This window comes from Zootoca vivipara, chromosome 2 (genome assembly GCF_965207765.1).
Source record: "Zootoca vivipara chromosome 2, rZooViv2.hap1.1, whole genome shotgun sequence".
In the NCBI taxonomy this organism is placed as follows: Eukaryota; Metazoa; Chordata; class Lepidosauria; order Squamata; family Lacertidae; genus Zootoca; species Zootoca vivipara.
In genome coordinates this window covers 3,174,591-3,195,481 of record NC_142584.1, presented here as the reverse complement: position 1 = coordinate 3,195,481, position 20,891 = coordinate 3,174,591, and the positions used below count along the sequence as shown (strand labels likewise).

General features: G+C 45.5%; 1 protein-coding gene across 19 annotated transcripts in view; it reads right to left on the bottom strand.

Annotated features, from left to right (window-relative positions):
• Positions 1–1,801: 1,801 nt before the first annotated feature.
• SMARCC2 (SWI/SNF related BAF chromatin remodeling complex subunit C2) overlaps positions 1,802–20,891 on the bottom strand; it is a 31,232-nt gene continuing 12,142 nt past the window's right edge. The window contains exons 10-29 of one of the 19 annotated variants that reach the window (XM_035102742.3): positions 20,315–20,430; positions 19,661–19,785; positions 19,283–19,342; positions 17,068–17,105; positions 16,211–16,341; positions 16,051–16,122; positions 15,323–15,436; positions 14,813–14,966; positions 14,423–14,515; positions 13,862–13,981; positions 13,489–13,551; positions 12,507–12,765; positions 11,050–11,373; positions 10,547–10,611; positions 10,000–10,129; positions 8,832–8,998; positions 8,021–8,155; positions 6,593–6,965; positions 3,862–4,230; positions 1,802–2,294 (exon numbers count right to left, since the gene is read on the bottom strand). In XM_035102742.3, coding sequence (XP_034958633.2) covers positions 2,218–2,294; positions 3,862–4,230; positions 6,593–6,965; positions 8,021–8,155; positions 8,832–8,998; positions 10,000–10,129; positions 10,547–10,611; positions 11,050–11,373; positions 12,507–12,765; positions 13,489–13,551; positions 13,862–13,981; positions 14,423–14,515; positions 14,813–14,966; positions 15,323–15,436; positions 16,051–16,122; positions 16,211–16,341; positions 17,068–17,105; positions 19,283–19,342; positions 19,661–19,785; positions 20,315–20,430 — 2,985 coding nt within the window. In that variant the 3' untranslated portion in view covers positions 1,802–2,217. The remainder of the gene's footprint in view (positions 2,295–3,861; positions 4,231–6,592; positions 6,966–8,020; positions 8,156–8,831; positions 8,999–9,999; positions 10,130–10,546; positions 10,612–11,049; positions 11,374–12,506; positions 12,766–13,488; positions 13,552–13,861; positions 13,982–14,422; positions 14,516–14,812; positions 14,967–15,322; positions 15,437–16,050; positions 16,123–16,210; positions 16,342–17,067; positions 17,106–19,282; positions 19,343–19,660; positions 19,786–20,314; positions 20,431–20,891) is intronic. The other 18 variants (XM_035102769.3, XM_035102757.3, XM_088662854.1 and 15 more) reach the window with 18 other exon arrangements.

Below are 20,891 nucleotides of genomic sequence, written 5' to 3'. Positions count from 1 at the left end.
GGAGTACAGCTTTGATTCCCCTAGAACATATGTCATTAGTGGGCTTTGCCCTGTCAAGGAAGTCTCCATAGCCTGCCCTCCTTCACCATTCTTGGAAACAGTGCTACTGTCGCGTTCTGGGTACTATTTTAAAATGGCAGGAATTTGAAAAACAAAAACCTGAGCCATTGCCAATGGCCCTTTCCTCAATTAATCCTAGCTGTCAAAATGTGACTGCTTTGAACAGAAGGGCACGTTTCCTACTTTTGTAAGCAGCCTAATATGGAAAGGTGCCTGGAGCAGCACCAAATAAAGGCAACTGGACAAGGCATGTGCACTACACAGCAGGATTTGAAAATAGGGAGGTTTTGAAGCCTGTGGTAAGGGAAGGAGAGCAGACGCCACTGCCAAGTGACAAGAAGAGTTGTGATAATAGACTGGGGGTCTTCAATCAGACAGTAATGGCAGAGACAACCCGGAAAGAGTGGCTTTTTCATGGTATGCAGCTGTAGGGCACCAGTCAGGCCTGTTACATGAATGAATGTAACCTATTAAATGGAGAAACGTCTCGTCTAGAAGGCAAGCAGTAAGGCCAAACAGGTCCAGTAGGGTTTTTTTTTTTAAAAAAAGAAAAATACAAGGGTTCCCTGTAACAGTCCCTGGATATAGGGTACTATTTCCACACTGCATAGGATGTGAAGGGGAAAACGGTTATGTTTATGCCTACACATACCTGTTCTTCTATCTGGAGTAAAATTAGCATGTTGCATATCTCCCCCCCCCCCCCGACGGATTTATTTTTAAACTCTAAGGTTAAACAAAGTAAGGCTGGGTTTCTGTGCTTCAAAAAGCTGCAGGGTATGGCTGGGCGGTTTCAAGTACTGGATACAGGGCAGCACGACAAAAGTGGAAACATTATCTCTTCTGAAGTTGCACAAAGGTACAGAAAGGAGTGGTGGACTTAACCATGTGCACACAGCAGATGAAGTTTATCCTGGAGTGGGTTACTTGCCATCCTAGGCAGAGCCCTGCAAGGGGTTTACTCCTTGTAGGGCGAGGAGCCCACTTTGGAGCAACAGGGCTTTAAAAGAATTTCAACGCTACACATTTTTTGCCTTGAGCAACTGTACGAATACCACTCTTACGCCTTCCCTTCCTGTGCAAGAAATCCATGTGATGGAGAGCGAAAAAGATAAACATTGCACTCCTGAAGGCCAAGGCATCGCTGTTATTTTTGTGAGAGGCAGCCCTATTTTGTGGGGTAATGAAAGAGAAGAATCACAGGAATCCCCAAAACAATGGAAATGGCATGGAAGTAATTTATAGCTTAACAAGACTACATGTAAAATGAACATACGCAATTGTAAGTTGCAGCCGTTGAGTAACAATTTCTCCACACTCCTCAAATTATGTTGAGATCTTGCAGGGTGCTTTCATGCTTCATTGGAACAAAGAGTTTCTCATGGGTGGCCAGCATGACTAAGCCGCTTCTGGCGAACCAGAGCAGCACACGGAAACTCCGTTTACCTTCCCGCGGGAGCGGTTTCTATTTATCTACTTGCACTTTGACGTGCTTTCGAACTGCTACTGTAGGTGGGCAGGAGCTGGGACTGACACCAAATAGTGCTGCCCAAACTGCTGAAAACCACTGCCTCTTTAATGCATAAACTACACATAAGTAAAATTTCCCTGCATCAGTGAATTAAAAAAAATTGCTCAGGTACAAACACCGTGTCCCCCTCTGGCTGCAATAGCTTCTTCCCTGTAAATATGCCCACTCTCAAGTAGATTGCTGTTTTCCCTGCAGAGGTGACAGAGAATATTTCTGTTAATTTTTCTTTATTGTTTAAAAAAAAGCGAGACAGACACATACAAGGGGGAGTTAAACTCCCTTTTCAACCATGTTTAAAATCAAAGCCCTCTATAAATAGCAGTGGCTGTTCGGAGACATTTTCTTCTTTCTGCCCCCCACCCCACCCCCGCAATTAGAAACACCGTTAAATAAAATCTTGGTACAACTGGATACAAAAAAAGCATTGAGGACACGAGGCGGGGCAGAGACACACAGGGGAAGGGAGTCAATGCAGCCAAATCCTCTTCCTCCTTGGATCACTGTTTCGAAGCCTTTTTAAAACCCATCCAAATAGAATCCATGTTTAACACGATTTAGGGTTTTCCTGTCCTTCCAAGTGATCAGGGCTCACTGAGGAAGCGCCAAGAAGCGTCGCTTGTAGCTTCTCACTGTGTGGGTGGGACTGGTGTGGCCGTGCTGGGACTGGGAGCGATGGGATCCGGCTGAAGTGAAGGCCCTTGATCTGGGTTGAAAGGGGAGAGAAGTGAGATGTTAGAGGAGGTTGGCAGTGCTGCAAATACAAGCATTACCTTGCTGCCACTTTTTGTGTGATAAAAATGAGTGTTCTGCTGTCATTTATTTACTTCAAAACCCTAACGGAGGAAAATTGGAACATCAATATCCATTGCACTGGAAAGACTTAAAAGGATCAACCTCCCTATTCCTACTGCCAAGCAGTCTCTTTAGCCTGATGCCCTATCAGACTGCAGAATCATCTGATATTTCAGTACCCCAGACCCCTTAGTAGGAAGGCAGTAGGTGAGCATATTGCCCCCTCTAATGCCTATCAAATCAGTTTCAGAAAAGTTTAGATCCCTTGGGAGCATTTTCCTCTGATTCTGAAGAGCATCACTACAGTACAATTTATTAGAAATACTTTAGATCCTGAAAGAGAAAACGGGTGAGGAGGTAGCAAATGAATTGCTGGATGTGCTGTCAGTTTCCTTTGTGGCATGTTTAGAGAAGAAAGTGGTTAGCAGCACTGCTTACTGTCACATCCCATACATAGCAGATATGATAAGGTTTTGTCATTAAAGCATACTGTAATTTACTGCTGCCCAGAGGGGGAACCTAGGTCTCATTCCTGTTTACAACAGAATGCCAATGGAATGTAAGAAACAACAAAACTGATGACATGGTTATCTAGGACTCTAGTGGAAATAATTCAATAAACCAAGATGGCTCAAAACAAGCAAGCCATGCCAAACAATAAATAAGAGATGCAATGTCAAGCACTAGCTCATTGCATGCTATTTTCTCGAATGCTTTTTGGGGGGTGGGAAGAGACGTTTAATCCTAGATGGAAAAGCCATCTTCCTAACTCAACCAAGACAGAGGTGCATAGGTATGATAGGATGGAATTCTACTGTAAATCTCAAATGTCACTATTAAAACAAGAAGTCTAATTAAGTGAATATATAAAGATATGCATAGCTTGCACATCTGCCCCGATGCAGAAAGTGAAAGAAATAATCCATGCCTGGATACTAATGAAGTATAAGGCAAGATTCTGCCTCTAGGTAACACTGGGCTTTGAAAAGCAAAAGGTACATAAATATGGTCACATGTAGAATGTAACTGCATAAACTGTAACTCCTTTTCTATGGAATAGCTTTCTTTTTTCTCCCCATGTGCAAGACATTCCTAGGGCAAAGTGGTGAAGTTGATTGAATGCATGTATGTCTTGACTTCAGGCTGATTTATTCAACTCCAGGACGCTCCTAACACACCTGCATGTGACACTTTCCAAACATGGGCATCATTTCTCTGTCTAAGGCAGGGAGGGGGAGATAAAGGTAGGCCACAAGTTCCCCTCAAGTTCTCGGGGTGTGTGTGTAACACACATGCACACCATATTTACTTGTGAATTGTAATGCATTTATTTTGCCACAACAACGTAGGCAGGGAAGCTTCCACAGTGTCTGTCAAAGCAGCCCTGAGCCTAATGATCTTGCACAGCACCGTGCATCTCCGTACGTGAAATCCTCTCCCCTCTCCCACCCCGCCATGATCTCTGGGTCAATCCTCACCTGATCCAGCACCAGCGTTTGAAAGGAGGCTGCCCTGCATGGCTGCCACGATAGCAGGGCTCTGGGCAGCTGCAGAACCGTGAGGCAGTGGGGTGGCAGGAGGGTGCAGGGTGCTAGCGATGTTGACGATGGGCGGATTAGCCATGCTGCACGCAAGGTTACCATGCACTGGATGGATGGGCGTGTTAGCAGGGAAGTTAATGCCGATGGAGTCTGTTACGTTACTAGCCATGCTAAATGGGATGGAGGCAGGCATTCCGAAAGGCAGAGCCGAGGGGATATTACCAGCCATGGCAGGGTGAACGGTTGCTGGGACTGCCCCAGGGAGAATCTGGGAGGATGGCTGCTGGCTGGGGAACGGAGGCTGGGCTTCAGAGGGAGAGAGAGACAGAAAGAACTAATTAAGTGTGACAGTTAAGCAGGCAAGCAATGACTTAACATGACCCATTTGCATCCATGGTTGGAAAATACACACCATTCACCTTTGACCCAGCCTGTATACCAAACTGGGAACCAAAAATTATTATTCGAAGCTAAATGTGCAGCAACCACCCACCCAGGAAACTGACTTGATGCTGGAATATATCATTTTTATGAACATTTATTGAGATGATTTGGAACCAGAACCAGAAATACTGTACCCCATAAAAATGTGGAAGTTTTGTCCAAGAAATAAAATGTCCGGCTTTATAAGCAAGGCTGACACATTATGATTGTGGCTTCCACATTTTTATGACACTTGTGAATGTGCAGCTTTGGCTCATTTCACAGATTAGAGCCCAACAAGGACCTGTGGTCTGGTTGTAACATTTGCACTCAACAGAGGACTTTCTCATGCAAAGGTAGCTTCGGATCAGACCACAGGGAAGTGGGCCTGAATGCCACTTCAGTAGCATATGAACTGAAGTTTACTCTTTCATATTAGTTCCCATAATCTCCTGTGAAGTGCGTAGGCTGGCATTAACCCTGTTTCACAGACAGAATAAAAGACACAGAATTCCTCAAAACCAAGAGCCCGCTGTTAACAATCTCATCTTAAACCCATATCTTCCAGATCCATATCTTCCAGATCTGCCCTCTGAAGCACAAACACACAATTTACTGGGTTGTACAATCTCTAAAGCTTTTTCATACAACCCCCTCATGTGTACACTTAACATGAAATGGGGAAGCAGCATTATTCCCAGTGACCCCACCCCTTGACACCCACACATTCAGCAGGACCATGTGAAAACAAGAATCCTGTGTATTTCATATAAAAATGTATACCCCACCTTTCTAACAACACTGGTATTCCGTAAGGTTGCTTACATAAATTAAAATCAAAGTGGAACATGAAACATTATAATATCACACTATAGCTATCACAAATTACAAGTCTTTCCAGCACTATAACTGCAATATCAGTAACTAAACAATGACAGGCAATCAAATATGGAATCGCCTGACTCCCATAACATTGTGGCAGCCAATGACAAACCTCACTTCCATTATAGTTGGTACAAAACAGATCTCCCACCACATGACAATCGATATATATTAGGCATGGCAACATTCGGATACAGTCCAACTCCCTTCTCTACTGCTCAGGGAATGTGTAAATAAACAGGGCTTAAGACAGCTATCATTCTAGGTTGGAAGAATTCAGGTCTTCATTTTCCACACCGATTCCTGGTCTCTTTTTTATTTCCACCATGTTAGAGTAGCATAAACAGTAGCACTTCATTTAACCAAATTTGAAATGAAGTTGAGATCACTGCCTTCTCCCCTTGAACTTTGGAAAGCAAGAACAGCTGTCCGTCTTTGTATAAATCCCCACCCAACTCTCAACAGATTTGTGATTTGCTTCCACCCTGGAAGGGGGGAGGGCAGTGGGAAAGATGATGGTGGGGTCAGAATTGCAGGGGAGTAAGACATCTTCTACCAGAGACCCAGAAGTACAGCATGGGAGATTTTCTTGGCCAATTCATGTGATGAACTTTTATGGCAATCACCAAACTATTCTCATTCCAGGAAACAATTTGGAATGGAGTCGTCATAACTTTATAGTGGGAATCTACTGCATCTGAAATAGAGCCATTGGCTAATATCTACTGAGGACCATTCAGCTGAAAACATCCATTTTGGGCTTGTTGTAAATACCTAAAACATTCCCAGCAATGCCAGTGTAGACTCTCGAAAGCCTCGTAAGGCAGGAAAGTACACAAAAAGGCTCTGTAAGCAGCTTGTTCCATTAGATCATGAGTAGAGATGTCAAATTTCCAGAAGTTCTGAAGCCATGAAAAAACCCTGGGCTTTCCCCCGTTTTTAAAATTTAAAATAAAAGTTTTTACATACTGAAAGCCACTTTGTTACTTTAGGAACATAAAGTGCATTATGTATGAATTGGTTTACCACAGAATACACTTTATTCAGAACATAATTATCAACTGATTTTCTTTTTTAAAGTTTTTGTTACAAATGGAGCTACAAGCTTCTGAACTGTAAGGAATCTAGCATCTCTTTGGTTTTGCCAAGGGAACAGGTCTCTTTAGCTCTGGAGCTGACCTCGAAGGAGCCAGAGCTGTAGCATTTCTGCTCTGACTAGAGAAGCTCTGCAAACCCTTAGCACACTCTTCCTAGCCCTGATATTTGCAATATGAGAGATGAGCTTGTGTGCCCTTGCAGAGCACAGTCTCTCCCTGTTTCGTTCTGCCCTTGGTGGATCAAACGAAAAGCTGGTCCCACTTACCATGAGAACCTGCAGAAGGCTGTCCAGTCTGACCTGGCCCTGTTTGTGGAGCTCCAGTAGCTGCGGGCTGTGGCTGAGCAGCCACTGGCTGCCCAATCTGTTCTGCTGGAGCCAAACTGCTGGGCTGCCCTACGGTGCTGGTGGCCGGCACAGAAGCCTGGGCGATGGGCATGGAGTGTGCGGCTGGTGCCAGAGGAGCCCCTGAAGAAGGGAGGGGCTGTGTGCCCACAGAGAGAGGCGGTGGCGGTGGCTGCTGCTGCTGTTGGTGCATCTGCTGGAAATGTTGCTGGCGAGCGCGCATCTCGGCATACTTGAGCTGCTCCATGTGGAAGGCCTGTCGGTCAGCCAGGAGCTGCTGCCTCTGGTACTCTAGCTACAGAGAGATCAGGGACAGGTTATGCTGGGCAAGTTCGCTATTCTAAACCCCCTCATGCATTGCTCTCCCTTCCCTTGGTTTCTTTCCTCCTCCTAACATGGCCACAAATTCTTACTCCACTGCACATGCTTCGTTACACACGGAGCCTAATGTTCCCAGGAGCTAAATCTACTTAGTTCCAGCATGTAACTGTGGCATGTGCCTTCAGAGCATTCTCTGGGCTTCCCATAAGGGCCACTGTCTGACTGCAAGTAAGAAGAATTGTGGCTGTCAACTGTGGGATAATATCCTTGTAGCAGTCAAATACAACATTCTTTGTTTGCCTAGAGTGGACACAGACAGGGAGATGTTGATCCAGCCAGTTGAACTTCCTGTTACACTTGGTCTGGAGCATCCTCCCCCTGCATGTAACCAGGTAGGTGGGTGTGACCCTTGCAGACCCCACAAAAGGTCCACTCACACAGCCATCTTTCTCTTTTGGACTTGCTTGACTCTTTCTTCTCTTGGACTGCACTGCTGGCTCTCAGCCAGCAGCACAAGGACCCATCCTCACAAAGGATGTAAGCCACATTCTGGAACTGTAATTACAAGCTAAAGCCTGCCTTCAGAGATCATACAGTGAACTTAATGTAAGTAAACTTTAAGGAAGACTGTTGTGTCTTTATTTCTTTTTAAGAGGGAACAAAAGGGGACTATAAACTCCAATCTGGGCATGCCAGTTTGGATTGCCTAGCTAAAGAGATTCAAACGAATCTGCCAACTAGCTTCCTGCTGTGTAAAAGGGAATGAGCTCTGCTATATGACTCACTAGCGTGAGTGAGAAAGGATAATATTTAATCAATATATCCTCTCCTACTATCCACAACATTCCCACATCAACTAGGGAAGATATAAAACAAACAGAGGCTGTGGCAGCGCCTAGAACAGGAGTCCCCACAAAACCCAGAAGCGCACGGGCACACACACACGTTAAGTCACATCCCAGCATGGGGATCAACCTGCTTTGGGCAGAGTAAGCAGTGCTGGAGTCAAGAGGGCACAAGTGTACTCACTGCCTCGCGCTCCCGGTCCATGATGGTCTCCAGCTCCTCGAAGTGCCTTAGCTTGATCTCAAGCTTCTTCATCTGTGTCTCCACCAGCAAGGCAACCAGCGACTTGATCTTACGCTCTTCCACAGCTGCCAAGTGCTGCAGAGAAAGAGAAGAGAAGGTGGATCAAAGCCCTGGAAGTGGCATGCCCTACAAAACTCCATGAAAAACCCAGAGACCAAAACTTCCCAGCAGAGGAGGATAGCCCTGTCCCACATTCTACATCTTCAGAAGTTACCCCACACCTTAAGCCTTAATGCCTGAAACAGGACTGAGAGATTGTCAGATTAGAAGCTAGGTTCAGAATTCCAACCCACGAGTCACCTAAGTGAGACAGCAAAAACAGAGTGCCTGAATGCATGGCAACGTGACCAACTTACTGGCCTGCTAACTTGTTGGCTGCCTAAAACGTGTCACATACAATATGCCAATAATCCGAACAATAGCAGTGCAACTATTTCCCTCATATTCCAGAGGAAGGATGGAAGCCAAGAGATTCTGTAGCTTTCCTAAAGAGATCAAGGAAACTCACAGCTGAGGTGTGATCTGAACTAGGGACCTCACTGTATCCATTGTATTGACTTGTTTTTTTTAATGCTTCTGCTTGCTGTTTAGCTTCATGCCATTTATAAAATTTGTAACCCACTTTTTTCCCCATGGGGTTGCAGCCTAGCAACTGCACGACTACATAAAAGCAATTTGCTTCCTAGAAGCTCAATCCAAATGGCAACCCCACATGTCCATCTGGCCTATGGAGAAGCCTGCGGCCACTGACCTTTGCTTTCACTGCTGCTGCTGCCAAAGCTGCCGCCGCCGCCGTAGAAAGATTACCCTCGCCTATGTCCCTCTCCACTTTGGTTTTACGCTCCGCCTCGGCCTCGGCCAGATCCTTGGGCCCTTCTTCACTGCCATCCTTGGGTTCTTTTTCCTTTTCCCCATCAGCTGAGAAGGAGAAAAACAAATTATGGGCAGGGGTGTGTGTGATCTGCTGGGCTACTATTGCTTAGAAAGAGGTGGAAAACCCCTCAGTGCCCGGAGTTTATCACTGCACATTTCTTCATGCACTCAAAAGGCTGATCAGGCACAGGTGGGATGGGAGGGAGGAGGAAAGAAAGGAAGGGACAGCAAGAAATTAATGAGTGGGTGTTTTCTTTGTGGTACTAGTTGCTGTAGTAGTAGTGATCATCATCATCATAAAAAGAAGGGGAATTTGTTGTGCCCCAGCCACTCTGGTCAGCTTCCAACAAAATATAAAACACACAATACATCAGAAATTAAAAGCTTCCCGAAACAGGGCTGCCTTCAGATGTCTACAAAAAGTCATATGATTGTTCAACTCTTCTACAGGGCAGGTGCAACTACTGGGAAGGCCCTCTGCCTGGCTCCCTGTAGCTTCACTTCTTGCAGTGAGAAGCCCCTTGGAGATGGACCTCAGTGTCCAGGCTGAAGGATGGGGGCGGAGACGCTCCTTTGGGTATACAAGACCAAAGCTGTTTAGGGCTTTAAAGATCAACACCAACACTTTGAATTGTGCTTGGAATGTTTACTTTACTGCTCTGTTAACTCATCTTCCAGCCAACACTCTAACCAACGCTAACCACAAGCTTTTCAATTTTCCAATGGCAGAGCCGTCCCATTCCCATTAGGTTCTTATGCCTCTAGGAGGCAAGTGGCATACTGCACTGCATTTAAGTTAACAGGACCTCTGGGTGAGACTTTAGAACAGGGTTGGGTAAACTGTACCCCTCCAGATGTTTGTTAAGACTCCAACTCCCATCAGTCCCAACCAGCGTGCTCAATTGTTACAGATGAGACGTAGTTGATCAACATCCAGAGGGAGCCCCTGCTTCATAACATGTGACCACAGCATCCCAGCTCCATTCAGGCTCCTACTTCACTCGCTACTTTATGAGCTTTGCCATTACCCAGAAGGTGGTGCTCACCCATGGTGTCCCCGTCACTCTTGTCCATCTCCTTCTCGCTGTCAGCCTCTTTGCTTTTCTCCTCCTCTTTCCTGGGCACCTCTCCAAGTTTCTCCTTCACTTCCTCCTCCAGGGCGCCTTCTCTTGGTTCCTGCATTGAGAGAAGGGCTTGATTCCAACAGCTGCCTAATGCCTCCTAATCCTTCCCCTAGCTGTGGCATGGGGCTCATGCACACACATTATAGGAGGCACAATTGGAAAAGTCTCAGAACTGGAGACTCCAGACTGGAGACAGTTATTATTCTAGTGGCCAGGAAAGTAGACCAGAATAAGTATATTGCGATCAGAAGATTAATGAAGTGAAGGACTCTGAGTTGTTAGCAGGGTAACATGGTGCCTTACTTTAATTAGAAAAGTTGCAAGCTGGTGCTGCAAACATGCTGTGGGGATCCTATGAGGCATCTCCTCATTTTCCTCCCTCTCCTACCTACGAATGCCCCATGCAGGAAATTTTGGAGACTCATTTTTTGCTGAACATGTATCAGAGCTCATCCATGCCCTCCCGCACCTTCACCTCTTTCTTCTCTTCTGATGATGGAGGTTCTGCCCGGTTCTCATCTGTGCAGCTCTCTTCTGAGCAAAGGAATGGAGAAAGAGACAAGGACAAAAATACCAATATTAAAGGCTGCAAGTAATGCTCCCTCCCACCCACTAAAAAGGGGGTTTGGTTGGAATAATGAATGGGAGTGGGAATCTGAATGGGTGAGAATCTGTCTCAAGCACCTTTACAAGGAATGACTGCTGAGGGACCCACTAGACTAAGGCCCAATAAACCCTTCTCAGGTTGCTGGTATTTTAGACCTTAGAGAGGGAGAACTCCCAATGCCAGCCTCCACCTTCCCTTATTGCTCAGCTCCAGCTTAAGACCAGGCATCCCCCAGAAGCCATTCACTGAGCCAGACTGTAACCTTCTGGAGGCGAAAGCTTTAGGCACACAGCCCAACCCATGATCTGCCCGGTCTGATGGGGTAGGGGGGGGGGTTAGATAGAGTAACGATGGGAATCCCTTACCCTGTGCCAGGCGATTGATTGTGAGCTCCAGGCCGGAAGCCAGGCCGGCTCTGGTCTCCTGCGTCTCGGCACCCTTCTTAGTCCCCACCGCACACTGGGCGAGGTCCATCGAGGGCGCTTCACGGGATGAAGCGCGGAAGGCGCCCCGCTCGCCCCCCTCACCTATTCGCTCCAGCTCATCGGATGTGGTCCCTGCAATTCCGCTGCTCTCCAGGCCAAATGCTGGGTCTGCCTTGCCTGTCACCTTGGCAGCTTCCTCCACCTTGCGGACATGAGCTTCAACCAAGGCTGTGGGGACCTCCTCCTTCATCTTGGAGAACTCCTCTGCAGAAGAGAGGCACAGGGTCAGCTGAAAGACCAATGGGTGGCAAAATGGTGCATGCGAGGATACAGGGACAAAATGGGCATTGCAGTACAGGTGCTGCGGGCAGCAAGAAATCCTATTGCACCTCTTCTACCCACTAGGAAGTGGCTGAGATAGCCAAGAGTTGCAGCTGAAATAGAGCTGGGCAGGAGTCCACTGGGGACACAGGAGCTGAAGAACTGGACCTGATCAGGAGTAGTAGCTCGGTCAGCAATTAGCATCTCATTTCAACAACAAGACATCCCAGTCCACTTTCTGAGTGCTAGTGGATGCACTTTCCACATATCAGGACTTTCACACCTTATGGAGAGCACCTGAGTCCAACATCACATGTATGAATGCCATCTTCAAAAATATAAAGGGTCACATGGAATATGGAGCAAGCTTGTTTTCTCCTGCTCCAGAGGGTAGGACCCAAACCAATGACTTCAAGTTACAAGAAAGGAGATTCTGACTAAACATCAGGAAGATCTTTCTGACAGTAAGAGCTGTTTGACAGTGGAACAGTCTCCCTACTTTGGAGGTTTTAAAGCAGAGGTTGGATGGCCATCTGCGATGGATGCTGTCACTGCAGCATATACCTGTATTGTGCTTGAGCCAAGTCGTGTAAAGTACCCTCATTTCCTCTACAAGACGAGACTGTAAAACAAGTATTGGCTAGGCCTTCAGAAAGTAGCAAACTCAGAGATCTCAGACCAACAAGAGGTGAGGGAAGGGAAGTGAGAATGATGCTTGTTTGGGGACTTATCTGTGAGTCTCTGACCCAAGTTCAGCCTGGGTATTAGCATCACGTAAATGACAGCAAAAATTTCCTTACTGGTTCCCAGGATGCTGGCCCAGATGCTGGCATCCTGAGACCCACAGCTTTCCTTTTTCAAAAAAGTATTTAAGTATGTAGAGAAAAGCTTGTTAACATATGTGCACTATCAGCCCTTAAAATGACAAGGCTGGACAGAATTTCCAGGAGTCTCTTGGACAGTGATATGGTGTCCTAGGCCTGTTCTATAACTGCACCCATTTACAGACTTAATAGCCTTTCCGTCCCTAAGGGTGTGGTGTGGTGGGGGGGTCCTGAAGAGCCCCAGTTAATTACCAAGGGCTGACTTGGCTGCTGCAGATGCCACACGAGGGTCCACAACAGAAGCCAAGAAGGCCACGGTGCTCATCACGGGGTTGCCCGACTGGCTGAAGGGAATGGGTTGATAGGCCAGAGGCCCAAGAGAGGCCTCAGAGTCCTCCAGGTAAGGGTCCTCGATAGGAAGACGCAGGAAATGCAGAATGCACTCATCCTGCGTGCGGCTGCCAACGTGCTCAGAAACTTTGTTCCAGTCATCCTTGTACATCTCCAGAGCCTAAAAAGCAGTGAAGAGAAACAACACATTGGACGTGAACAGCCAGTCAACAGCAGAACAATAGATGTTCTACATGCCTGAAGCTTTTCAGAGGCCAGACTCACATTCAGTGCCCATGTTTAGTGTAGTTCCTAAATAAATGCATATTTCTGAGCACAATTCAAAGTTTGGTGTTGACCTTTAAAGCCCTAAATGGCTTCAGCCCAGCATACCTCCACCCCTATCGTTCAGCCCGGACACTGAGATCCAACTCCAAGGGCCTTCTGGTGGTTCCCTCAATGCAAGAAGTGAAGTTGCAGGGAACCAGGCAGAGGGTCTTCTTGGTAGTGCTACCTGCCCTGTGGAACGCCATCCCAGCAGATGTCAAAGAGATAAGAAAATGTTATGACTTTTCATAGACATCTGAAGGCAGCCCGTATCGGGAAGCTTTTAATATTTGATGTTGTTTTCTTCCTTTATATTTTGTTGGAAACCGCCCAGAGTGGCTGGGGTAATCCAGTCAGAAGGGCGGTGTATAAGAAATTTGCTCTTGTTGTTACAAATGTTGTCTATTTTATGTATTTGTGAGTCAGAGATACAACTTTTGAAAATCTATTCAGTTTCTCAGTTCACACAGTATGTGTGGATGGTCTAAGCACAAATTGGGGGCAGGGAGAGGAAGCAATACTCAAGAAGTGCCTTGGGCACTTTTGTGGGGAGATAATCATGTTTCTGTCCTCTCACCTCCAGCAGCAGCAGCGTCTCCTGCTCTGTCCACTCACGAGTAGCACTGGCAGCAGCTTTGCTCTGTGGGGAAGCCACACATTAGAACACAACCCTGGTCACTTACCTGGAGGCCTCTAGCCCCATAATCTGACCTTCACGTGTTCTTAGAGGCCTCTCTTTTTCAATGCAAGGTTTTGACCTGCCTGCCTTGGAGGGGCTTTCTGTTCTTCAGCTGTACTCTCCGGCTCAGCCTTGGGCCAGAACTGGAGAGGAGCTGGCTGTTTCTCTCTTACCCAGTCCTGTGTCCCTGCATGATCTAGGCAGTGGACAGAGGCAACCAGGGAACAGATATCTCACATGCGAGCAAACCCACCCTCTCCCCACTCTTTACCTTGGAAGGAGCATTCTTCTTGGTGTACATGTCAGTGCGAAGCCCAAAGTTTTGCATGTCTGGTGGCTTCTCCTTGCTCTTGTCAGGGAAGTTCAGCATCTGCTGGGAAGCTGTGGTTTGCTGGGGAAAGAGAAGAATGAGCTCCCTGTGATGTAAACACAGCCATAGAGAGAAAACATGTCCACCACCGCTTTTTATTTGTGGCCAATTTACAACACAGACTGCAATGGTTGGACAGCAACCATACACCTCTGTTGTGAAAAGATAGAAGTTGTCCACTTCTTGGATGGGTCTGGACTTTCAGTGGCAAATATCTGCAAGCGCCTTCTTTTTTGTGCCTTGCTTGGTCTTTGACAATGAAACTTTACAGTTAGCCTATAAGGGAAACTATAACCAACAACATTTAAGAAACCCCTGAAGTGAGAGATGTGACAATTCATCTCTTATGCATCCTAAAAATTGATGGGAAAGAAGGGGCAAAGTCCAAGCAGCCCTGCTCTTTTAGACCCCAGAAACACTGACAATTTCTAGTTCCCTTCCAGTAGCTCTCCTTTCTCCTACCAGCTCAGGTTTCCCCTTCACCGTCTCAGTGACAAGGTCTTCAATCTCCTTGCTCTTTCGTCCAGCCTTGGTATCACTATCGCTCTGACGACTCTGAAGAATAAGCACAATTTTGCACTAAGCCCCAGTCTGATGTACATCAATCTTTTAGGATAGGAAACAAAGAAATGCAGAGTCTTCCATAGAAGACTCCCCATTTTCCGATGTTCTAAGTCTAATTAATATGTCTACCAATTCATTTTATCAGATGTTTCTAGATTCTTGTATAATTTCATTTTGCTTTTAATGTGTTTTGGAAGCTACTCCTTGAAGATTTTTAAACCAGCAAGCTGATTTTCAGCAACACTGAAAAAACCTAAATGAAACTGAATAAATTTCTTCTCACGCTACCTGGGGTGTTTTGGGCTGCAGTGGCACCAATCCCGAAGGGGTGTCAGCCAGAACATGGAAATGAGATGTAGGTGGTGGTCCCATGGGTGTCGGCCGGCTCTCTGCATCCACTTGGTAATTAATGAGTCCCCATTGTTCCAGGAAGGCGTGGACTCTGCAGGAGAGGATCAGAGTTGGACCCGAAGCTCAGCCATGTGGCAAATTAAGAGGATCAGGAGCTGGACTCCCACCCCAGGACAAATTATCTGCCAAACAGCCAGATAAGGAAGATCAATTTTGTCAAACAAGAAGACTCTCGAGCAAAACTTCTGTTTCTTCTTCAACAGGGCATGTTCAGTCAACCTTTTCATCGCCTTTAAATAATTTTTACTATTAAACACAATGGGAGCTAAGAAACGAGGAAAAATCCTGTTGCATTAAGCGCTGCATGAAAGCTAGAATGCTAGAGGCAGCCTCTGTCTTGAATACATTCCTTCTGGCTTTGCTCAACTACTCTGTTTCTCAGCATACCTCATGATGGCACACACATCTCCAGCCAGGTTCCGACGGCAGGCAGTCGAGGTTAGGTATTCCTGTGGATTGAGCCGGTATGTGTCAATCATGAAATTGCGGTATGCCAAGTAGCTAGAGTGCAGCAGGAAGAAAAAGATGACAGTCAGAACCACTATTTATAAGCCATGTCACCCTGTGAAGTCTTCCCATTCTCTCTCATATACTACAGAGGCCAGTTCAGGACCTTTCCTTTTATTCAGACCAACAAAAGGACAAGTACAACGGTTCCCTAACTTTTTTTTACACTGACTACTTGAAAATTGCTGAGGGTCTTGGAAGACCACTTAATAGTTTTTCTGTCCATTGTAGCAATTGTAATGCACTGTGCCAAATGCTGTATGTTTTTTAATTGTACTTTGTTACTGCTGTCATTTATATGGCATTTTTTAATTATTCCACAGAATTCAAACTGTAGTATAATAACATACAACATAAAAACAAAAGAAGCAACAAAAATACAAGTAAAAATCAATATAAATATTTAATGCAGTCGATGTGCCATTTCACTGCTTCAAACTACAAATCTACAGACACGCCATGGACCACTTGAATGAAACCTGAAAGTTTGGGAATCCCTGGACTAGGAAATAAAAAGACTTCCCCCAGCCCGCCTCTTACCAGAGGAAAATGGTTTGCCACATTTACTATCCCAGAACAGAGCTTACTGCTTATAACAGCAATCTTACATTTCAGGAGTCTTTGACTTGTTTTTGCCATTGAAAAATTCTGGGAGGGCTCTCCGCTCAATAGCATGGACACTGAGGAAGAATCAAAAGGAAGCATTAGAACATCCTGGAAGGCTGGAGGTACTGAGAGGAAAGCCCTGGCCAGCCCCCCCTTGAGCACCTGTTATAGTCAAACCAGGCTGCGTAGCTGGGAATGATGATGTGATGCGTCTGTTCGGTGACATTGTCTTCATGTAGGTCGGGGTTCTTGGTCTGCTCTCCTTTGTTTCCAGCATTGTTCTCCTCTTCATCCTGAAACCAGAAAGCTCCTCAGTAGGCAACCTGAGTCCCCATTGTTTTCTTATGACTTTTGTTCTTGAGCTTCATTTTAAGAGCCTAGGGTGGAATTGCTTGTTCATGCAGCACTCAGAAAACCTGAGTCCTCCTCAGAGGATGACAGTAGGCAGGTGTACAGACAAATTGCTAGGTGATGAGAGAGGAATCAAGGGTGCTTTGCAGTTTCAGAGAGTGCTATGGCACAAGCATAATTATGGGTGCTGTCACAGGCCTCCAAGGAGGTGCCCTTTGCAGCACTGAAGCAATGGAATTGTGTCCACTTCTGCCCAGGCCAAACTAGGGCAAGGAAAGAAGAACCAGAATATTAGCCTGTTTAGGAGGAAAAGAGCAACAGACTAGGCAAAAACAGAAGCTGTGGTGTCATCTTGCATTCTGCCTGTGGGGTGATGCAATGGGTGTGCTAAGGACACATCCCTGTTGATGCAAGTTCAATTGGCTCCCTGTGTGCCTGGGAGGAATCACCAACACAGCCCCTGATTGGTTGCCACTGGTGGTGTTTCCAGAACATGCCTGCCATTTTTATGTCATTTAGGGATTTTCTGGTTGTGAGTTTTTCCATTCCTCTGCCAAGCTGAGGATACAGCGGCCGTTCTGCTACCATAGTGGCAGCCCTCACCTTCCCATCCCCAGACATAACTAAAGGGTAGGATTGCTCTGTGAGTCGAGACAGACTTGGCTCACCTTGCCTGCAGTCTCCATGTTCTCATCTTCTGGCTCATCTGGAAAGCAAAAATGGCAAAAGCAATCTAAGTCATGTAGACCTATTTGTACTCATCCTACAGTAGTTGGGAAGGACAATATTATGCTGAGTTGTTGTTGTTGTTGTTACTGCTGCTGCTGCTGCTGTTATTATTGTTGTTATTAACGATTTTCTTGGTTTACAGAAATATGTGCAATGTCTCTCGTATCATTTTTACAAATCAGTTTCATTTGTTGAGACATTGGGAAGAAAAGGGGAAAAGAGGTGGATGGGGGAAAGATGGGTGGGGGTGGGTGACAATGTTTCTATTTTACTTAATATATGTCGGGGTGTGTGTGTTGTCAGCGTCGTTTGTGTAGCTTCTCTGCTGTTCGCTTGTGTTCCTTTGGTGGTGAGAGATGTTGGGGTTGGCCTAGGATATGGTTGTTCATTTGTGGTTGGCTGTGGTGGTCCTTGTTTCATGTGAGAGTGGAGTGGGTGGGTATTTTGGATCAGGTTAGCCATATTGATCTGTATGCTATTGGTGGATTTTTGTCATTGTCTTGTTGGGCTGTGTATGTGATAAAGGGGAGTCGTCTTCTTCTATTTGTCCCCGTGTCACTTTCAGCTTATTGGTTAATTTTTCTAGTAAGGCTGTTTCCCACACTATTTGGTACCATTGGTTCATGTTTTCTTCTGACAGGTCTCTCCAGTGTCTGGTTATGGTGTTTCTGGCTGCTGGGAGTAAGTGGGTTATGAGTTCTTTGTGATGTAGGTGGGCATTATTGTCTTGGAAGATGTTTAGTAAGGCCAATTCTGGGGTTATTTCTAATGTTTGCTTGGTTATTTTACATATTTCTCGTATGGTTGTTGTCCAGAATAGTTGGATTTTGGGGCATTCCCACCACATGTGGAATATTACACTGAGTTGAGTATTTATGAGATTCCTGTACATGCTGATACCTAAATGTGTCTAATCATATTTCACAAGGGTGGAGGAGATTATAAAGGTATTTTAGTGAGCAGAAAGCAAGGGTTGGTGTTTGGGTTTTTTGTGCATTTCATTGACCCTCTAAATATTATTAAGAGTTTATAACCGGTATTTATTATTGTTGTTGGTTTAAACTTCCATTTTTTTCTTGGGGCTTGTATTTGTGAGCCCTCTTGACAACACATTAGCATATTAATCAATCTTGGCTAAAACACTGCAGCTCATTCTGAGCACTTGGCATAGATGGGGCTATAAATATAACCTTTTCCTAAAAACTGCTAGAAACTGGAAGTGGCAGAAGAGTTTAATGTCCTGTTTTATATATGTGTGTATTACATATGCATGCACTAATCTATTCTGTACATGCCCACAAGTATTTTTAAATACAGACTAATACATTTATTGGCTGGGGTCCAAATTGCTAATTAAGCTCGCACAAGGAGGCATGTAAATGGGAGTTTTTTGCTTTTTTCCTTAAACAGCTGACTCCCATAACATATCAAAACTTTCTTTTGAACTCCTGTTCCAAAAGCAATTCGCCATATGGCACGGGAGGTTGTTGTTTGATGAAAACAAGTCTAAAGCCCCATTGAGCTTAAGACAGCAAGCTGTGAGGCTCTCTGGATTCCAGCCAATAAGCCTTTGGCTTCTTATACCCTCTCTCTAGAACATCTGGTTGACAGTTGCAATTTGGCAGCTCTTAGGGTCTACTGGAATTACTCAGGCATAACATGCTACTATTACTGCATTTCCCAGTTTGGCTTACATACACAGATTATCTCACTCATGCTTACTTTAACCTGCTTCAGAGAGCTACAGAGGCCACTTTTTACTCTGCCTGGCTTATGCTTGTGTGGAAGCTCCAACAGTCAGTCTCTTCCAAAGAAGCATACACGTGGGCAAATCAAACACCTATGTGGGCTTCACTCATAATGCAAATTTATTTTACAACCCTGCCACAAAAATGTCACGTTTCAAGTAGCCCTTAGTATAGCATCTCAGGACACTAGTCGCAAGTCAGGAGTCAGTGGTGACCAGTTTTCAATACTTACATGAAGTGAATTTCATGCCCTCCAACATGTGGTTCTTCACAGTAACAAGGTGGGGGGGGGCTACTCAATGAGCCTTTATTGTGGTTTAATATTGCTACCCAATATCCCACAAACACGGAAGAGCATGCACTTATTCCCATACAAAGAGCAAGATAACAAAAGGAAAAATATTACCCAAATCGGCCATGGTGCCACCCTTCACAGGAGCTGATTCAGAGTCTTTCTTGGTGTTAACTATGCAAGACAGAACAAGGAAGGAATACTTTACTGAGAGAAAATTCTCAAAGGATCTTCCTACCTGCCCTGTCATAAAGAAAAAACATCTCCTGGAAGATTCAAATATTCCTCTATTGCACTGTAAGGAGCAGACAGGCACAGAGATTGAAAGGGAGTGTGTGTGGGGGGGACTGTTATATTCATCAAACTGGTTCACAAATCAATGAAACAGCAGTACATTTGGGGGGAGAGACTCTGGTTAGTACAATCTTGACCTAGTGACCCTAACATATGGAATGTAGGAAAGGACAATAGCTATGATACTGTGATACTGACCTGTTTTTGGTAGTGTGACTTCTTCCACATTAGGGACAGGAGAAGGCTCATCCATGTCTTTAGTGAGGTCTTCTTGCTCCTCTTCACGGTGGCCACGCTTGGATTTGGTGTAGGGAGTGGAAGGCCTGTGGAGGGAGGAGTAAGGAGAGAGATCCATCAGCCTTGTTGGAGCAAACTAATACAAGCAGAACACCCTGGACTCCATCATGTATGGGCAGCATCAAGACTTGGTTGTGCACAGAAAACACTTATGATCAATGTTTTTGTCCAAAAGGAGAAAGGCTTGTCTTTCAGCTTGAGTGTCAGCTCTGGTAAGAAGGCACTTGGATGCTTATTCTCAAGAAAGGAAAATTAGGTGAAAGTGTCATGTGCTCATGTGACAAATCCACAGTTGCACACAGAAAGTGGAGTCAGCAGTGTAATCAGTCAATGGAGTGGACATGATGGGCTGATCTGCCAATACTCTGTGTCCTCAGGAATGTACTAGGAGGCCTCATTGCAGAACACTTCAAGTTCCGATCTTTCTTTAAAGACAATGTAATTTATGGAACTGGGGGAGGGGGGGAGAGATGCAAGAGAACTAATAAAATCAAGGCTGAGCTGGTTGATATCTAGTCAACCCAAAAGGGGGGGAAAGGAAAAGCTTGTCCTCACCCTTTCTTGGCATTCTTCTTTTTTGCTTCTGGAGTAGGTGAAGGAGAGGGAGAACGCTTCCTTTTCTTATAGTTTCCTCCCTTCTTATCCCGCCGGTCTGAGTCAGGACTGTTAACCTAGAAAGATGAAATAAGGCAACTGTACAGAAGGAGCAATGATCAGCATCTGCTGAGGAAGCAGTGAATGGACATTTCTCAGGCTTCTGTTCCTCATATTCTACACCAAGTCCATTACAGTTGGGAGATCTCAGTTCACAGGAAGTCAATAGTCTGAGACACAATACACAACAAGCAACCTCAAATCATCTATTGCTAGGCAGATGGCAGTTGAGGGCTTGGGTGCTTTTTTATATGAGAGAACTCCCCACATATTCAAAACAGCGGGGGGGGGGAAGTGTGGCTTGGCCTCCTTCCTGTGTCTAATTGTTTAAAGGGGTGGGGGGTGGAGCACAGGAATTGAGGCAGAGCAAAGGAGTCCCATGTCCAGAATATGAGCCAGGTATAAGACACAGGAACACAGGTGGACCATATAGAACTTGACGGCTTTTGGAATTATTGCAATGAAAGCTGGACCAGAT